The sequence below is a fragment of the Salvelinus sp. IW2-2015 genome, unplaced genomic scaffold (assembly GCF_002910315.2).
Source record: "Salvelinus sp. IW2-2015 unplaced genomic scaffold, ASM291031v2 Un_scaffold1352, whole genome shotgun sequence".
Classification (NCBI taxonomy): domain Eukaryota; kingdom Metazoa; phylum Chordata; class Actinopteri; order Salmoniformes; family Salmonidae; genus Salvelinus; species Salvelinus sp. IW2-2015.
In genome coordinates, this window is record NW_019942855.1 from 140,499 (window position 1) to 157,041 (window position 16,543).

General features: G+C 42.8%; 1 protein-coding gene across 1 annotated transcript; it reads left to right on the top strand.

Annotated features, from left to right (window-relative positions):
* The first annotated feature begins 1,331 nt into the window (after window positions 1–1,331).
* Window positions 1,332–15,810, top strand: LOC112070538 (sodium/potassium/calcium exchanger 3). The gene is given in 17 exon segments (XM_070439017.1): window positions 1,332–1,813; window positions 2,085–2,198; window positions 9,386–9,462; window positions 9,645–9,719; window positions 10,140–10,224; window positions 10,497–10,600; window positions 10,696–10,796; window positions 10,896–10,949; window positions 11,164–11,303; window positions 11,581–11,663; window positions 13,626–13,670; window positions 13,734–13,926; window positions 14,167–14,333; window positions 14,514–14,628; window positions 14,762–14,874; window positions 15,023–15,088; window positions 15,225–15,810. Coding segments are annotated over 17 exon segments (1,752 nt in total). The 5' UTR covers window positions 1,332–1,704; the 3' UTR covers window positions 15,336–15,810.
* The last annotated feature ends 733 nt before the right edge of the window (window positions 15,811–16,543 follow it).

Genomic DNA, 16,543 nt, shown 5'->3' on the forward strand with positions numbered 1-16,543 from the left:
AAATTAATATAATTGGTTCAGAGTTTGTTTTGATATTTTAACCTGCGTGTCGTGATCGCGTTTGGTGTGGGGGGACAAAATAAATGTATGCACGATGGCGCACGCGCGCAGCCAGTTTGGGTTCAGTGTTAGACTTGTTGGTGACGTAGTGTCCCCATGAGTGACAGATCACTGAGCCAATCACGGCGCAACACTCAGTATTTTCTGCTGGCTTGGCCCACCACCACAGAAAGCACTGAGCTAGACTGAAACACCTGAGTTTTGGAGCTGCCTTACTCAAGAAACCAAAAAAAGAGACCATGTTTGTATGCGGCTTTATTAACACAAAATATATATAATTGTTACATTGTTTGCAAACTGATATGTGACATGTATTAATGACAAAATAACATGCAAAACAGGCAAACCTTATTTTTTTCCCCACCTGCCCTGAATGACGGGTCGCGACTGGGTAGCTGATATTCAGAGCTTAAATTGCCAAATTGATTAGTCACAGGAATCAGGACGAATAAAGCCAATACAACTGCCTGTTTTACAAATGGAAGGGCAATCATAAAATGCCATTGCAAACGGTAGGCCTACCACGTAGATGGGCATTTCTAAAATGACATTTCCGGCTACACTGTAGGCTATACCACAATAAGCACAGAACGACACTGATGCCTTTTGGACATCTTTTTTTGGTGATGTCCAGACTGGAGGTCTTTTTTGGTGCAGTCTGGACCAGCTTTGATTTCCATGTCCACGAACGTTGGTTTTTGGTCTGGACCAAATCTAAACCAATCATAGATGCCTATGTTTGGTTCAGATTTGGTCTGGACCAGCCTTGATTTGCCCCAAACATAGACATCTATGAATTATATATTCTCAACTTTCACCTAGAACCGAAAATGTACTTGATTTCAACTTCCAGAAAAGTATTTTGACCTTTCATTCAGAACCTAAGTTAAACCTAATTTCAACTTAATTTTGCTTACTGGGACTATTGTAGTTTTTTTGTCTTGCCTAGGGAGGCAGTTACCACCTAGTACCCTATTGGTCAGTGCTACTCCTGCAACAATTATTTTGTGCTCGTAATTGTGGATGTATTTTCATAAACATAAAATAATGATTTATTTATTGGAATTGTGTCTGTGTTGTGTGTCTTATATTATATTATTAATGACATAATGGCGTAACATAACATGCCTCATGTTGATAAATACATATTTAGTCCCTGAGACTGGAGCTCGCTCGTTGGTGCGCCCCACCCAATTGTCGTGCTCACTGATGGTGGCACCACGAGCTCACGGTAAACACCCCTCGTGACGGAGTCATGAAGATACTGGAACAGACTGGGAGCGAAGGAGACATGATGGGAGGAGTGGGAAATTCTGGAAATAGTACAGACTTGCGACGATGTGACGCTTAAAACCGTAAGCTATTGAGTGCGAGACTAATTATTAAGCAAAAAGCCCATATCCTGTATCCTCGGTAACGTGGAGGAACGGACAGATGTCCGCGGAAGATGCTGCGCTTCTGAAGACAGAGAGTGGGAAAGAATGGGTGCAGGGATGCTGACAATACAAATCCATGGCTGCACGTGAAGAACTAGCTTTCCCTGAGAGTGCATGAAAAAGATTCCACCTGATCATCTGATATAAACCGGAGAACCGACGCTGCGATGGTGACTGACATGTTCTGAGCTGAGGGAACAGCGGCGAGATGAAGGCGGCGGTGAGACCTAAGCGCATGCGGCTTTTCTGGCGGCTCGGTGTCTGTGGAGTCGGGCTGATCACCGCCACCTGGCTCATGCAGCTCCTAGACGTAACAGGTGCGTTTCCCCCCAGAGTCGCGTTATTCATTTCATTCATACATAAAATATCAGTGGTTTATTCAATCATCACACCTGTTTCATTATTAAATTCGTATTATTTTCAAATGTTTTATTTAACCTGGCAAGACAGTTAAGAACAAATTCTTATTTACAAATTACGGCCTACCCCGGCCTCCCCTAAAAACAATGTGATCGCTTTTTATAAACACATAATATTTAATAGGCTAATATCTTTTAGGAAATAATTTATGCTGCTCTATCCTGACAGACTCTCCAAGCCCCAGTGGTGTTGTTGGTGACTTCCCGTGGTCTAAGAGAGAACTAATGCAGGAGAGAGAAGAGGAGAACCACACCTCCTACACTCCTACAACGCCCAGAGCTGGTGCACAAGTGTTTTTGTTTGTTTCTGTGCTCTTGGATCATTAGTGTCTTGTCTTTCTACCTGTGCATTACTCCTCTGCTTCCCACTCACTCATCAAGTGTCTCTAGCCTATCTGTCAATCTCTCTGGCTGTCTCTCATCATTTCTTTAAAGCCAGACTCAGTAAGTCGCAAATAAAATGTCATTTTTCTTCTTCAGGTTTAACATATCTTGAAATATATTGATGAAAGATGAATTTGCCATTTGGATCACTTCAAAGTGACACAAATGAAGGTTTTACGAATTATAACTCCAGCAGTTTTATTAACAAATTGCAGCTCAAATTTCTCCAGGAAATGATGAGGCATAGGCCTAGTGATAATTTCTATCGCACATGTTCTAAATGTCTCCCGCCACGACTACAGCAACACATCAACACTACATATCTAGCTACACTACATTACCAAAAGTATGTGGACACCTGCTTGTCGAACATCTCTTTCCAAAATCACAGGCGTTAATATGAAGTTGGCCCCCCTTTGCTGCTATAACAGCCTTCACTCTTCTGGGAAGGCTTTCCACTAGATGTTGGAACATTGCTGCGGGGACTTGCTTCCATTAAGCCTCAAGATTATTAGTGAGGTCGGGCACTGATATTGGGCAATTAGGCCTGGCTCGCAGTCGGCGTTCCAATTCATCCCAAAGGTGTTCGATGGGGTTGAGGTCAGGGCTCTGTGCATGCCAATCAAGTTCTTTCACACCGATCTCGACAAACCATTTCTGCATGGACCTCGCTTTGTGCACAGCGGCATTGTCATGCTGAAACAGGAAAGGGCCTTCCCCAAACTGTTGCGACAAAGTTAGAAGCATAGAATCGTCTAGAATGTCATTGTATGCTGTAACGTTAAGATTTCCCTTCACTGGAACTAAGGGGCCTAGCCCGAACCATGAAAAGTAGCGCCAGACCATTATTCCTCCTCCACCAAACTTTACAGTTGGCGCTATGCATTGGGGCAGTTAGCATTCTCCTGACATTCGCCAAACTCAGAATCGTCTGTTGGACTGCCAGATGGTGAAGCGTGATTCATCACTCCAGAGAATGCATTTCCACTGCTCCAGAGCTTTACACCACCCCAGCTGACACTTATGTGTGGCTGCTCAGCCATGGAAACACTTTCATGAATCTCCTGACGAACAGTTCTTGTGCTGATTTTGCTTCCAGAGGGAGTTTGGAATGCAGTAGTGAGTGTTGCAACCGAGGACAGACTATTTTTACATGCTACGTGCTTCAGCACTCGGCATTCAACCACTTCTCGGCTGAGCCATTGTAGTGTAACAGTTTAACTTTAGTCCGTTCCCTCGCCCCGACCCGGGCGCGAACCAGGGACCCTCTGCACACATCAACAACAATTACCCACGAAGCATCATTACCCATCGTTCCACAAAAGCCGCGAAAACTACTTCAAGGTCTCAAAGCGAGTGACGTCACCGATTGAAACGCTATTAGCGCGCACCACCGCTAACTAGCTAGCCATTTCACATCGGTTACAGTAGCTCCCGAGTGGCACAGTGGTCTAAGGCACTACAGTACCTGGTTTGAATCCAGGCTGTATCACGTCTGGCTGCGATTGGGAGTCCCATAGGCCGTCATTGTAAATAAGAATTTGTTCTTAATTGACTTGCCTAGGTAAATAAAGGTTAGAAAGCTCCTAGATGTTTTCACTTCACAATAACAGCATTTACAGTTGACCGTGGCAGCACTAGCTGGGCAGAAATTTGACCAACTGACTTGTTGAAAAGATGGCATCCTATGACGGTGCCACATTGAAAGGTTCTGAGCTTCAGTAAGGCCATTCTACTGCCAGTGTTTGTCTATGGAGAGTGCATGGCCGTGTGCTTGATTTTATACACCTGTCAGCAACAGGTGTGGCTGAAATAGCCGAATCCACTCATTTGAAGGGGTGTCCACATACTTTTGTATAGATAGTGTATATCTCTCTTATTAATACAAACGAGACTCATAAATGAGAGTTGAGTGATACAGAATAAACGTGTAATTTAGCAGACAAATGCATGTTGTAACGGTTAATATTATTGGATCCTGGCTGTCAGTCCGTCTGTGCTATAGTTGATGAAATGCAAGCACGCAGATTTGAAATCACTGGTCGGTCTGTCATTACAAAGTTACTTTGATGTTGCTAGTTTGAGTTTTGAATGAACTGAAATTGTTGGCGATTTTCATTCAGCAAGGGATTGAGAATATTTTCCTAGTGCAACATTTGCTAGTTGGAACATATTTCAGACTTCTCAGCACGAGCAATGCTAGCAGAATGCTGGACACTAATCACGAATGCCAGCTCTGTCTGCTGGTAAGTGAAGCAAGCTAGCTAGCTAATTTAGCTGCCTAGCAAATGGATAGATACACACACACGCATTGCTTGCAAATGTGCATAGCCTACGGGTGGGTGATCGGCCAAATAAATGTTCATGCAGTTGCTAGTTGGCTAATTGTTTTTTTCTTCTTGGATGTGGAGTTTACTATTGCAATCCTTTGATGGCACATTTATTCAAACCTATAGTTGCTATTGGTCAAGCAACATTTTTATTTAACTTGGCAAGTCAGTTAAGAACACATTTTTATTTACAATGACGGCCAAACRCGGACGACGCTGGGCTAATTGTGCGCCGCTCTATGGGACTCCCAATCACGGCCGGATGTGATACAGCCTGAATTCAAACCAGGGACTGTAGTGATGCAGTGCCTTAGACCGCTGCGTTACTCGGGAGCCCAGATAACACCCCTACCGTTGCTCCGCATTAGGCGGTCTATATTGTTGAACTTGTCTATTAAAATGACATTTTACTGCTGTAACGTTCATAGCTGACTCCACTTGTACATTTTCATTTTGTGTGCAGTAGAGTAACCTACGTGCTTGTAGGCTACAAGCAAACAAGAACACCGGCTGTCTGATACTGACAGATCAAAGGATGGCTTGCCCAGTGGCCGCTTGAGAATTATGTTTTGCCTGGGTTTGTTTTGGCTCCCCGACAGTTTCATATTTCATAATCACAAATGACGTAAATTATACTTACTGAGTCTGGCTTTAAAGGGGTTCAGACTGATGCCTAAACCCTCATTAATACGCCTTTGAGGTCCGTGTTGCTAGGCAACTAAATGCTAAATTCTAGAACTGCTAGCAGAGTGTATTCTGAGCTTTTTTAAATGCTGCCCTGTTAGTATCGCCCACTTTTCTTGTCACGTCTGGTGTGTGTGTGTGTGCTTAAGTTAGTGTGTGTGAAACATGTATGCATGCAAATGTACGTAGGCCAATGTGAATGAGTTTAGGGTCCAGGCCAAGGGTCCAGGCTGTAATCGCTGCCAAAGGTCCTTCAACAAATGACTGATTAAAGGGTCTGAATACTTATGTAAATATGATATTTCCGTGTTTTTTTTTTCAGTATGGGGGTATTGTGTGTAGATTGAGGGGGTAAAAACTATTTAATACATTTTAGAATAAGGCTGTAACATAACAAAATGTGGAAAAAGTCAAGGGGTCTGAATACTTTCCCAAATGCACTGTATGCAACCTACCTCAGACCCCTTGACCTTTTCCACATTTTGTTATGTTACAGCCTTATTCTAAAATGTATTAAATAGTTTTTACCCCCTCAATCTACACACAATACCCCCATACTGACAAAAAAAAKCCACTGAAATATCATATTTACATAAGTATTCAGACCCTTTAATCAGTAATTTGTTGAAGGACCTTTGGCAGCGATTACAGCCTCGAGTCTTGTTGGGTATGATGCTACAAGCTTGGCACATCTGTATTTGGAGAGTGTCTCCCATTCTCCCATTCTTATTGCAGATCCTCTCAAGCTCTGTCAGGTTGGATGGGGAGCATCGCTGCACAGCTATTTTCAGGTCTCTCCAGAGGTGTTTGATTGAATTCAAGTCCGAGCTCTGGCTGGGCCACTCAAGGACATTGACAGACTTGTCCCGAAGCCACTCCTGCGTTGTATTGGCTGTGTGCTTAGGCTCGTTGTCCTGTTGGAAGGTGAACCTTCCCCCCAGTCTGAGGTCCTGAGCACTCTGTAGCAGGTTTTCATCAAGGATCTCTGTACTTTGCTCCGTTCATCTTTCCCTCAATCCTGACTAGTCTCCCAGTCCCTGTCGCTGAAAAGCATCCCCACAGCATGATACTGCCACCACCATGATTCACCGTAGGGATGGTGCCAGGTTTCCTCCAGATGTGAAACTTGGCATTCAGGCCAAAGAGTTAAATCTTGGTTTAATCAGACCAGAGAATCTTGTTTATCATGGTCTGAGAGTCTTTAGGTGCCCTTTGTATGACTTCTTATACACTATATTAGGCCCAGCCTTTGGAACTTTGGTTTTCCTAGATATGGCTACTATAGAGCTGACGTGATTCCTTATTCTATATACCAGAGAAGTATTTTAGTTCTACATCATGGAAATCTATCTGAACGTTGGCCAATGTTTTGTCCTGCTGAACGCTGCCCAGGATCAAGGTTGTAGAATACTGACCAATTAAGGAGTTGAAGAGCTCAGGGGCAAACTTCGAGCGGGCTGTCATGTGCCTTTTACTGAGGAGTGGCTTCCGTCTCGCCACTCTACCATAAAGGCCTGATTGGTGGAGGGCTGCAGAGATGGTGGTCCTTATGGAAGGTTCCCCCATCTACACAGAGGAACTCTGTCAGTGACCATCGGTTCTTGGTCATCTTCTCCCTCGATTGCTCAGTTTGGCCGGGCGGCCAGCTCTAGGAAGAGTCTTGGTGGTTACAAACTTCTTCCATTTAAGAATGATGGAGGCCACTGTGTTCTTGGAGACCTTCAATGCTGTTTTGGTACCCTACCCCAGATCTGTGTCTCGACACAATCCCGTCTCGGAGCTCTACGGACAATTCCTTCAACCTCATGGCTTGGTTTAAGCTCTGACATGCACTGTCAACTCTGGGACCTTTATATAGACAGGTGTGTGCCTTTCCAAATCATGTCCAATCAATTGAATTTACCACAAGTGGACTCCAAGTTATAGAAATATCATGACGTTGGCCTGGGGGTAGGTTTATGACAGTCATAAATACCTCTTTCCCTCCTCCCTCTCCCTACTCTACTGATGTGACATAAGAAAACCCCATGGTTAACATAGAGATTCTGGGAACATCAGAAGTTGGGGGGAAATGAACTATATTCTGGTAATCCCTCACGACGCCAGGTCAGCGGAGTCAATCACCACCTTCCGGAGACACCTGAAACCCCACCTCTTTAAGGAATACCTAGGATAGGATAAAGTAATCCTTCCAACCCCCCCGCCACCCCCCCCCCTTAAAAGAGTTAGATGCACTATTGTAAGTGGTTGTTCCACTGGATATCATAAGGTGAATGCACCAATTTGTAAGTCGCTCTGGATAAGAGCGTCTGCTAAATGACTTAAATGTAAATGTAATCCGACAACTGAACATATGCGGTGGACTTAAGGTATATTATGTCAGTTCGGTTGCCCTCTGACACATTCTCATCAATGATAGAATGACATAAACTCTAACTGTGGAAAGTCTAAACATAAGAGGTATCGGATTCACATGGAATTGTTGTTTAATTCAAATGCTTGAATATGAAATTATTTGTGAAGAGATGAAATGTAATTTTATCTTCCAAATGAGAGATTTGGGTTTTCATAAGTTTGGGCCTCTGCTCAACCAGGGGCCTGCCCCTGTGAAGAGACATGGGTTACAAACTTTTCAGACACACCCCTCTCCCTCCACTATATAAAGCCATTGACAAAAATATAACTTTCTGTTCCGAGGATATGAGGATGACGATCCCATGTCAGAATGGTTCAGATAATAACTACAGAACTAAGCCAACATCAGCATGAACTTTGGTTGTGAATGGTATGAACTTTGAACTCGTATTCACTACAGAAGTGATACCTCCTAGCCGTTGAGTTAGCAACAGCTGCTACAAACGCAGGTTAGGAAGGACAGTCAGAGTATCCCGTCTACTAACAACGACGTTACTACAACGTATCCAGTGACCACCAGAGACATTCTTCAGAGGACTCGGTTTGGCAACACGGTCTTCCATCTACCACCAACCTACTGAAGAGTAAATATTTATTGCAGAGTAAATATTTATTGCATTTTCCTTTTCCAAATGGCGGTAATTTAGAATGCATAAGATACTGTATTTACGATAGCACAGCTTCGCCTCTGTTCCAGTCTCCCGCTCTTTCACTAAAACCCAGCCCCTTTCCTTTGTGTAACAAGCTGTCATATCTATTCCGCCGCTAGGGACGTTTTCCTTTATGACGGCAATTTGTAATCAAGTTATGATTTAATTGTGTATGTGTGATTCTGTGTGATTAGTTAGGTATTTAGTAAATAAATAATTAAACCCAATTTTGTATTGCCGATTCAACTTGTTAGCCAGGATTCTTGCAGATAACCAAGGATTTACAACTTTCAGATGAGACTGAATAAGGAATGACGATTAATGTTGACTGCTATGGATGTAAAATATTACTAAATCTTTAAGAGTTTATTCGGAAGATAACAGCTCTATAAATATTATTTCGTGGTGTCCCTCTCTAGTTAATTACATTTACATGATTAGTTCAATCAGGTAATATTAATTACGGAGAAATTATTTTATAGAATAGTATGTCATAGCAATTAATCTGGCATAGCCAAAGACACGACAGAAACATCTCAAGGATGATCAATGGAAACAGGATGCACCTGAGCTCAATTTCGATTCTCATAGCAAAGGGTCTGAATACTTATGTAAATAAGGTATTTCTGTTTTACATTTTTAATACATTTGCTAACATTACTAAAAACCTGTTTTCGTTTTGTCATTATGGGGTATTGTGTGTAGATTGATGAGGACAAAAAGTAATTTAATCCATTTTAGAATAAGGCTGTAACATCACAAAATGTGGAAAAAGTCAAGGGGTCTGAATACTTTCCTGAATGATCTGTATATCCTAAAGAGTCCACTTAAACCAGGAGCTGTGTGGCTGTTGCTAGGAGATGATATGGAACACTCACATGGTCACATGATCTCAAATCTCAAGAACTGCTAGAGTTTTGGAGCGCAACAAACTGTCTTATTCCCTTGAATTGGAACCCTTCTTCAGAAAACACACTCAATCTCTCTCTCCTCTCCCTCTCTTTCAGCAATCCACGAGTTTCCAGCAGATATTTTCTCTCCAGAGCAGAGGAGAAAAGGAGCAGTTCTTCTCCATGTAGTCTGTGTGAGTGGCCTACCATGTCATTAGGAATTAGAATGCATATATGGTCATTTAATAGGATCTCTATGTAGCTTACTGCGTTGTTTAACAATGCTGTCGTAGTATACCATTCTACTGTAACAGTACCCCAATATGTCATCCAACTCAGTGCACAGACAAGCTGTTTCTCCTCCTGTGTTTTCTAGGCGATCTACATGTTCTATGCCCTGGCTATAGTCTGTGATGTCTATTTTGTTCCATCACTGGAGAAGATATCAGAGGTGACAATAAAAACACCTTCCCACTTCTGTTGGTTTCTTTGCAGGTTGACATTTATTGTCATGAGTCTTGCCCTAGAGGCAGAACTGCTAGATGAGGCAGAACTGCTAGATGGGCCAGCTGCAAAGTCAAAATTGYCTATATTGTAAAAAATTTAGCTTTTTGGTCTTATTTTAAGGTTAGGGTTAGGCATTACGGTTAGCAGTGTGTTTTAAGGTTAGGGTCAAGTTTTGGGTTAGGTTTAATGACTTTGTGGCTGTGCCAGCTCGTGACCACTCTGCATTGCTGCGTACAGTATATGTCATCTCAATAAATGCCAACCTGCGGTTTGTTTCCCTCATTACTTTTTGATTGCCTTTTCACTGTTTGAAGTTTGTTTTAATTACAAAGCCTCTCTGTTTATCCATTAACCTCTTTTCTAGAATCTTCAACTCAGTGAGGATGTTGCCGGGGCAACGTTCATGGCGGCTGGGAGCTCCGCCCCTGAGCTCTTCACCTCCTTAATTGGTCAGTATTCTACATCCTTAATCCTGGGCCGCGTTCAGCAGGACAAAACGTTGGACAACGTTCAGATAGAAATCTATGATGTAGAACAAACATGCTTCTCTGGTATATAGAATAAGGAATCACGTCAGCTCTAGTCATGGGATATCTATCTGCAAAGTTCCACAACGTTTTTGTACTGAACATGGCCCAGGTCACCAGAAGGGTCCTGCAAATGCATACCGATTGGACTGATTGGATCAATATGCACTGCTGTTGACCTCTTGTTCTCCCAGGTGTCTTCATCACTAAAGGTGACCTGGGGGTAGGCACCATTGTGGGATCGGCTGTCTTCAACATCCTCGTCATCATCGGCGTTTGTGGGATCTTTGCCGGACAGGTTACTCAACTTTTTTGAGACGGGTGAAAGCAATATGGCAGGATTTAGATTTAGACAGGCAGTGTTGTACAGCAGTATGTTGTGTTCTCTCTCAGCCTATCTCGCTGAGCTGGTGGCCGCTGCTTCGGGATTCTCTCTACTACATCCTGTCTATATTGATGCTGATTGTGGTGATCTATGATGACAAAGTGATTTGGTAAGGACATTGGACCATTAACAAGACTGGGTTCTCTACATATTTATAACTCGATGATACATACAGATTGTACTTTTAAACAGTTTTTCTCTGTTGTAGGTGGGAGACCATCATACTGATCTCCATGTATCTAGTCTACATTATCATCATGAAGTGAGTAACTGACTACATTATCGTCATGGGGTAGGTTACTGACTACATTATCGTCATGGGGTAGGTTACTGACTTTGTCTGTGCCTCTTATAGTTTACAATTTGTTCAGTTCCCCCTCTTACCCCACAACATTTTACTTCAGATAAGCACAAGCAAGGTATCTATCCATGACAAATGTTGGTTGCTATACTGTGTGTGTGTGTGTTTTGTGTAGGTTCAACAGACCCCTGTCGGGCTGGGTGGAGAGGCACTGTGGTCGAGGGGGCCAGCCCTGCTTCAGTACCTTGAGACGGACCACCGCAGTGGGGCATGGAGGAGTCGACTGTGACACCGACATGGTGCTGCTGAAGAGAGGTCGGTTTGTGTCTCTACCACTGATTGTTTGTGTGTGTGTGTGTACGGACACACTTATATCCACATTGCTTCAAATTGTTTTCAATCAAATGGAACATATCCCATTGGATCATGATTCTAAAATAGACAGACATAAAGTAGCTCTTTCAGTTGAAAACGTACTTTTGCTCACCTCCTCCCTCTCTCCTTTCTCCTCCTCTCTCTCTCCTCCTCCTCCCTATCTACTCCTCCTCCCTCTCTTCTCCACCTCCTTCTCCTCCTCCCACATCTCTCCCAGATTCGTGTGCAGGGCAGGAGACTGCAGTAGTGATGGTGGATGAGTTGATGAGTCTGCACCCTCACCAGCTGAGCTTCTCTGAGGCAAGCCTCCATCTCCTGATCACCCCACATTTCCCCCCCTACACACGTCTCCGCATGGCAGGACGCATGGTCATCAATGAGGTACACAGGACACACGAACACACACCACACACACAGCAGTATGTCTCCACACCTTAGCATGGAAAGATGCATGGTTATTATAGAAGTTATTATAGAAGTGCAAAAAACACCCACGTAGGGCTGTTGCGGTGTCCGTATTACCACCACACCAGCGGTCACGAGTAATGAAGGCAGTCAAATTCCATGTGACCGTTTAMTCACGGTAATTAGGCTTTTCCAAGCTCTGCTGGTCATTAGTAGCCTACCAAACTTGCTAACTGCCTGGTACTCAGCACTCTATTGTCCCTATAATCACTCTGACATCAATGCAAATGTAATCAAAAATCTAATCAAACACTTCATGAGAGCCAATGAGCTCATGTTGCACATCATTTCTATAGGCGAGAAAACATAGTGATGGCCTCTAATAAAAAGAGGAGGATCCCATCTGCTTTCTATAGGCTAGGCCTACTATATTTATTTCTCAACTTTACTAATATTTAGCAAATATTAAGCACATTGGTTCTCTTTACAACAGAAGTATAGCCTACCTGCTGGTATGAAAATGAATCACAGGAAAAGTATCCTCTATTTGCTATTTAAGTGCAGAGATGACATGTATTCTTCCCCCTGCCCCTGTTTCGAGACAGATGCATGATAATGGTCCATTCTAAATCAAAACGAATTTTACACGTATATGTAAAGACAAAAATAAAATCAAGAATAGTCTGATGGGTGACAATATTAGCTTATCACTTGTGAATTATATATTATCACTTGTGATGCCCATCTTAAGGCAAGAAAAAATTATTTTTTTGAGTCATAGTCGCACACCTCATGTAGCCTAGCCCATAGGCCTATATGTTTTGATAAGGTTTGTATCACAACTAAAGTGGCCAAAAAACTTCTTTAAAATGAAGCACATCAATCCGCTTTACAACGGGTGTAGAGCCTAACTGGGATACATAAGCAGCGCATGAGTTTCAAGTTTGGGGAAGATAATTTTCACCATAAAAATGCACCTTTATAATAAAAGTATTACATGCATAATCGCATTTGTGTCACTTTTGATAGTAGTGTGTTCCGCTAATGGAACATTCATTGTGAATGAGAGACTAAATGAAGCATATAGGAGAACCTATTTCTTTGTTAACCGCTCAACACATAATAGCCGCATGTGCGCACTCCCTCAAATCATTTGGATAAAATATCCTTTCTATTTTATTCAGCTTTGTTCTATTGTATTCTTCATACTATAAAATAATGCCACGGAATTCTAAGCAAATCTAGTCTGCTAAATGAACTAGTGTAGCTCACAGCCATATGCCATAGCCACATCAGGACCTAACATAAGGACCAACTCAGAGTATGTTCTCCTGAAATGGACTACATTTTCTTCATATCATGTTTCTTTAGACCTGTCTAAAATAAATAATGGATTTATTGTGAAGGTGTAGGCTATATTACATGGATTTATTAGACTTGTTAAAATGTAGATGTTCCAAAGGTCTGCATCAGTAACTTGTAGGCTACAGTATGCCTGGAAGCATGGAGATGCTAAATGTGTTTGTTAATTAACAGTCAATTACCGTGAGACTGACAGTTATTTGCTTGACCATCACCGGCTGACGAGGTTCCGTGGCCGCCACAGCCCTACACACATGCTTTGCATATTTCCTAACACTCCCATGCCTTAGCTTTTGCTGGATGCACGATTACAAAGCACAAACAGACACACTATGCTTGTTTCATCCCTGTTGTTCTGTTCTGGCTTAATMCTGAATGCCAACATTGTGCTGTTGGATGTTCTCCTGCGCCATGCTCGAGTTGTGACATTCTCCTACTCTAACAAATAAAAACTGTAAAACGTATAAAGTTTGTCTCTTACCTTCTCACTCACAGAGGCAGAGGTTGAGCCGGGCTCGGGGCCAGGAGGAGAACGGTGGAGCGGGGGAGGAGGGGGTAGATGGGGCCACATGGGGAATAGGGAACAGTGGGGCAGAGGAGGAGAGGGGAGATGGGGGTGCATCATGGGGAATAGAGAACGGTGAAGCGGGGGACAGTGAGAGGCAGCCACTGGAGGGGGACGGAGACAGGGATGGGGGCCTGGAGGGGAATACAGGGGGGTTACAGCCCAAATAGGAGGAAGAGGAGGAGCTGGAGGAAGAAGAGGAGGTCTCCTTCAGTCCCTTCATAGTCCCAGGTGAGCGTAACCTTACAAACACATTTACAAACAAGGAACCTGTTGCTATATTCTGATGATATTGAGCCTGGTTCCTCTCAAGGTTTCTTGCTGCTGCTTCTTGCTCTTTGTAGATTGAGGTCAGGTTACTGTAAAGCTCTTCGTAGATTGAGGTCAGGTTACTGTAAAGCTCTTTGTGACTACTGTTGCACTTTGTGATTGATGATTGAAAAACCAAGGTGCTGCTCCCTCCATCCTCAGGAGGGCACTGTGAGCGTGTGCGCTGGCTGGTGTCATGGCCTCTGTGTCTCCTGCTCTGCTGTACTGTACCCAACTGTGTCCTGCCTCGCTGGAGCCGCTGGTACCTCCTGACCTTCCTGGCCTCCACACTCTGGATCGCAGTCTTCTCCTACCTCATGGTCTGGATGGTATGACTACAGATCACACATACACAAGCTCACACATAAAAACAAACACATGTTCCTACACATAACACACGCTGTGTGTTACAAGGTGGGACAATGCTGTCTAATGGGATTTGATCATGTTGATAAGAATGTAACAGCTTTATAATCCCATATGTCACCTAATGCCCTCTATGCTCCCAGGTGACCATTATCAGTTACACGCTGGGCATCCCTGAGGTGGTGATGGGCATCACCTTCCTGGCAGCTGGCACCAGCGTACCGGACTGTATGGCCAGCCTGATCGTCGCACGACAAGGTAATCAAATTCTAATCAATCTGTGTGTGTTGTGACGTTAACCTTTTTTTGTTTGTTTTGTACGGTATGAAGGACATGCCTGTCTCTAACAGTATGCCTTGTTTTGACTATGGTGTGTGTGTGTGTATTGTAGGTATGGGGGATATGGCTGTCTCTAACTCCATTGGCAGTAATATCTTCGATGTGCTTCTGGGACTTGGGTTCCCTTGGTTCCTGCGCACTCTGGTGGTCGACTACGGATCAGTGGTAGGGCCAGATGTTTTTGTTGTTGTGTTGATTCGTTTCTGTGTGGCTCTGGATGACAAATGTTCATTACCAAAAAGCTGCTAGGTGTTGTGTCTTTGAGGTTGCCAGATGTGCATCTACAAAAAGAGGTTGTTTTTATGGTTGGCAGGTGTATATCAACAGTAAAGGCCTGGTGTATTCAGTTGTTCTGCTGTTGGGTTCAGTGTTCCTCACTGTGAGTATCACTGGAATATCTTTTAAAGTTATTTGCATAACAAAATCAGACTGTATATAGTACTTTTCTGCTGCTCTAATCCTCTTTGTCCACCTCTCACTTCTTTCTCCATTTCTCTCTATCACTCTCTCTGCAGGTCCTGAGTGTTCATCTGAACCGTTGGTGGTTGGACCGCAGACTGGGTCTCTGTCTCATGATGCTCTATGCCATCTTCCTACTCTGCTCGGTCGGCTTCCAGCGACTGTAGGCCAGGTTCCCACACATTTTAGTATGATTATTATGATACTATTTAATGTGATGTTTTCACATGTTGACATTATTTATCAGTCGTATGTGTACGGGTATTTAGTTAGTTAATTTGCATTTGAGACATTTATGAATATTGTTATTGATGGGAAACCTCACATTTTATCTTTGATAAATGTTTCAAACTGGATCTTTTACATAGTTTTATACAGAGCAACTAGAGAAATGTGTGATATCCGAAGATGACCAGTCGAGAACATCCACTTCACACAATGAATTTATAATGTATTGAATTTCTATCTATAGTTACTTGATGACAATGATGAATCATATTCTTAGAGTGAAAGTGTTAAAAGGCCCAGTGCAGTCAAACTTGATTTTCCTGTTTTTATATATATTTTCACACTGAGTTTGGAATAATACTGTGAAATGTATGATAATGCCCTTTTAGTGTAAGAGGTGTTTGAAAAGACAGTGGGATGGAGTTTTGGCCTGCCTGGTATCACCAGGCGGTAAATTACTTAAAAGACCTATTACATAGAGTTCCAAACCTATTTTTTACCATTGTTTTAAATGAAAATCACAGTAAGGTACTTAATTGTTACCCAGAAATGATTTGATATTGAGATAAAAACAGATGCATTGGACCTTTTAAGACCCAATATTGTATTGCTTGTAGGAGTGCCACAGCAGTAACCATACTCTGCTAATCATATATAATTGTATGCTTGTAGGATGACTCTTAATGTATGTAGACTGAACAAAAATATAAACACAACATCTACAGTGTTGGTTCCATGTTTCACAAGCTAAAATAAGAGCCCAGAAATGTTCCATATGCACAATAAGCTTATTTCTCTCAAATTTTGTTTATATCCCTGTTAGTGAGCATTTTATCCTTTGCCAAGATAATCCATTAACCTGACAGGTGTGGCACATCAAGAAGCGTGATCATTACACAGGTGCACCTTGTGCTGGGGACAAAAGGCCACTAAATGTGCAGTTGTCACAACACAATGCCACAGATGTCTCTAGTTTTGATGGAGTGCAATTGGCATGTTGAATGCAGGAATGTCCACCAGAGAATTTGATGTTAATTTCTCTACTACAAGCTGTCTCCGTCATTTTAGAGAATTTGTCAGTACATCTGTCAGGTCTCAAAACCGCAGACCATGTGTATGGTGTTTTGGGGGCAAGTGGTTTGCTGAT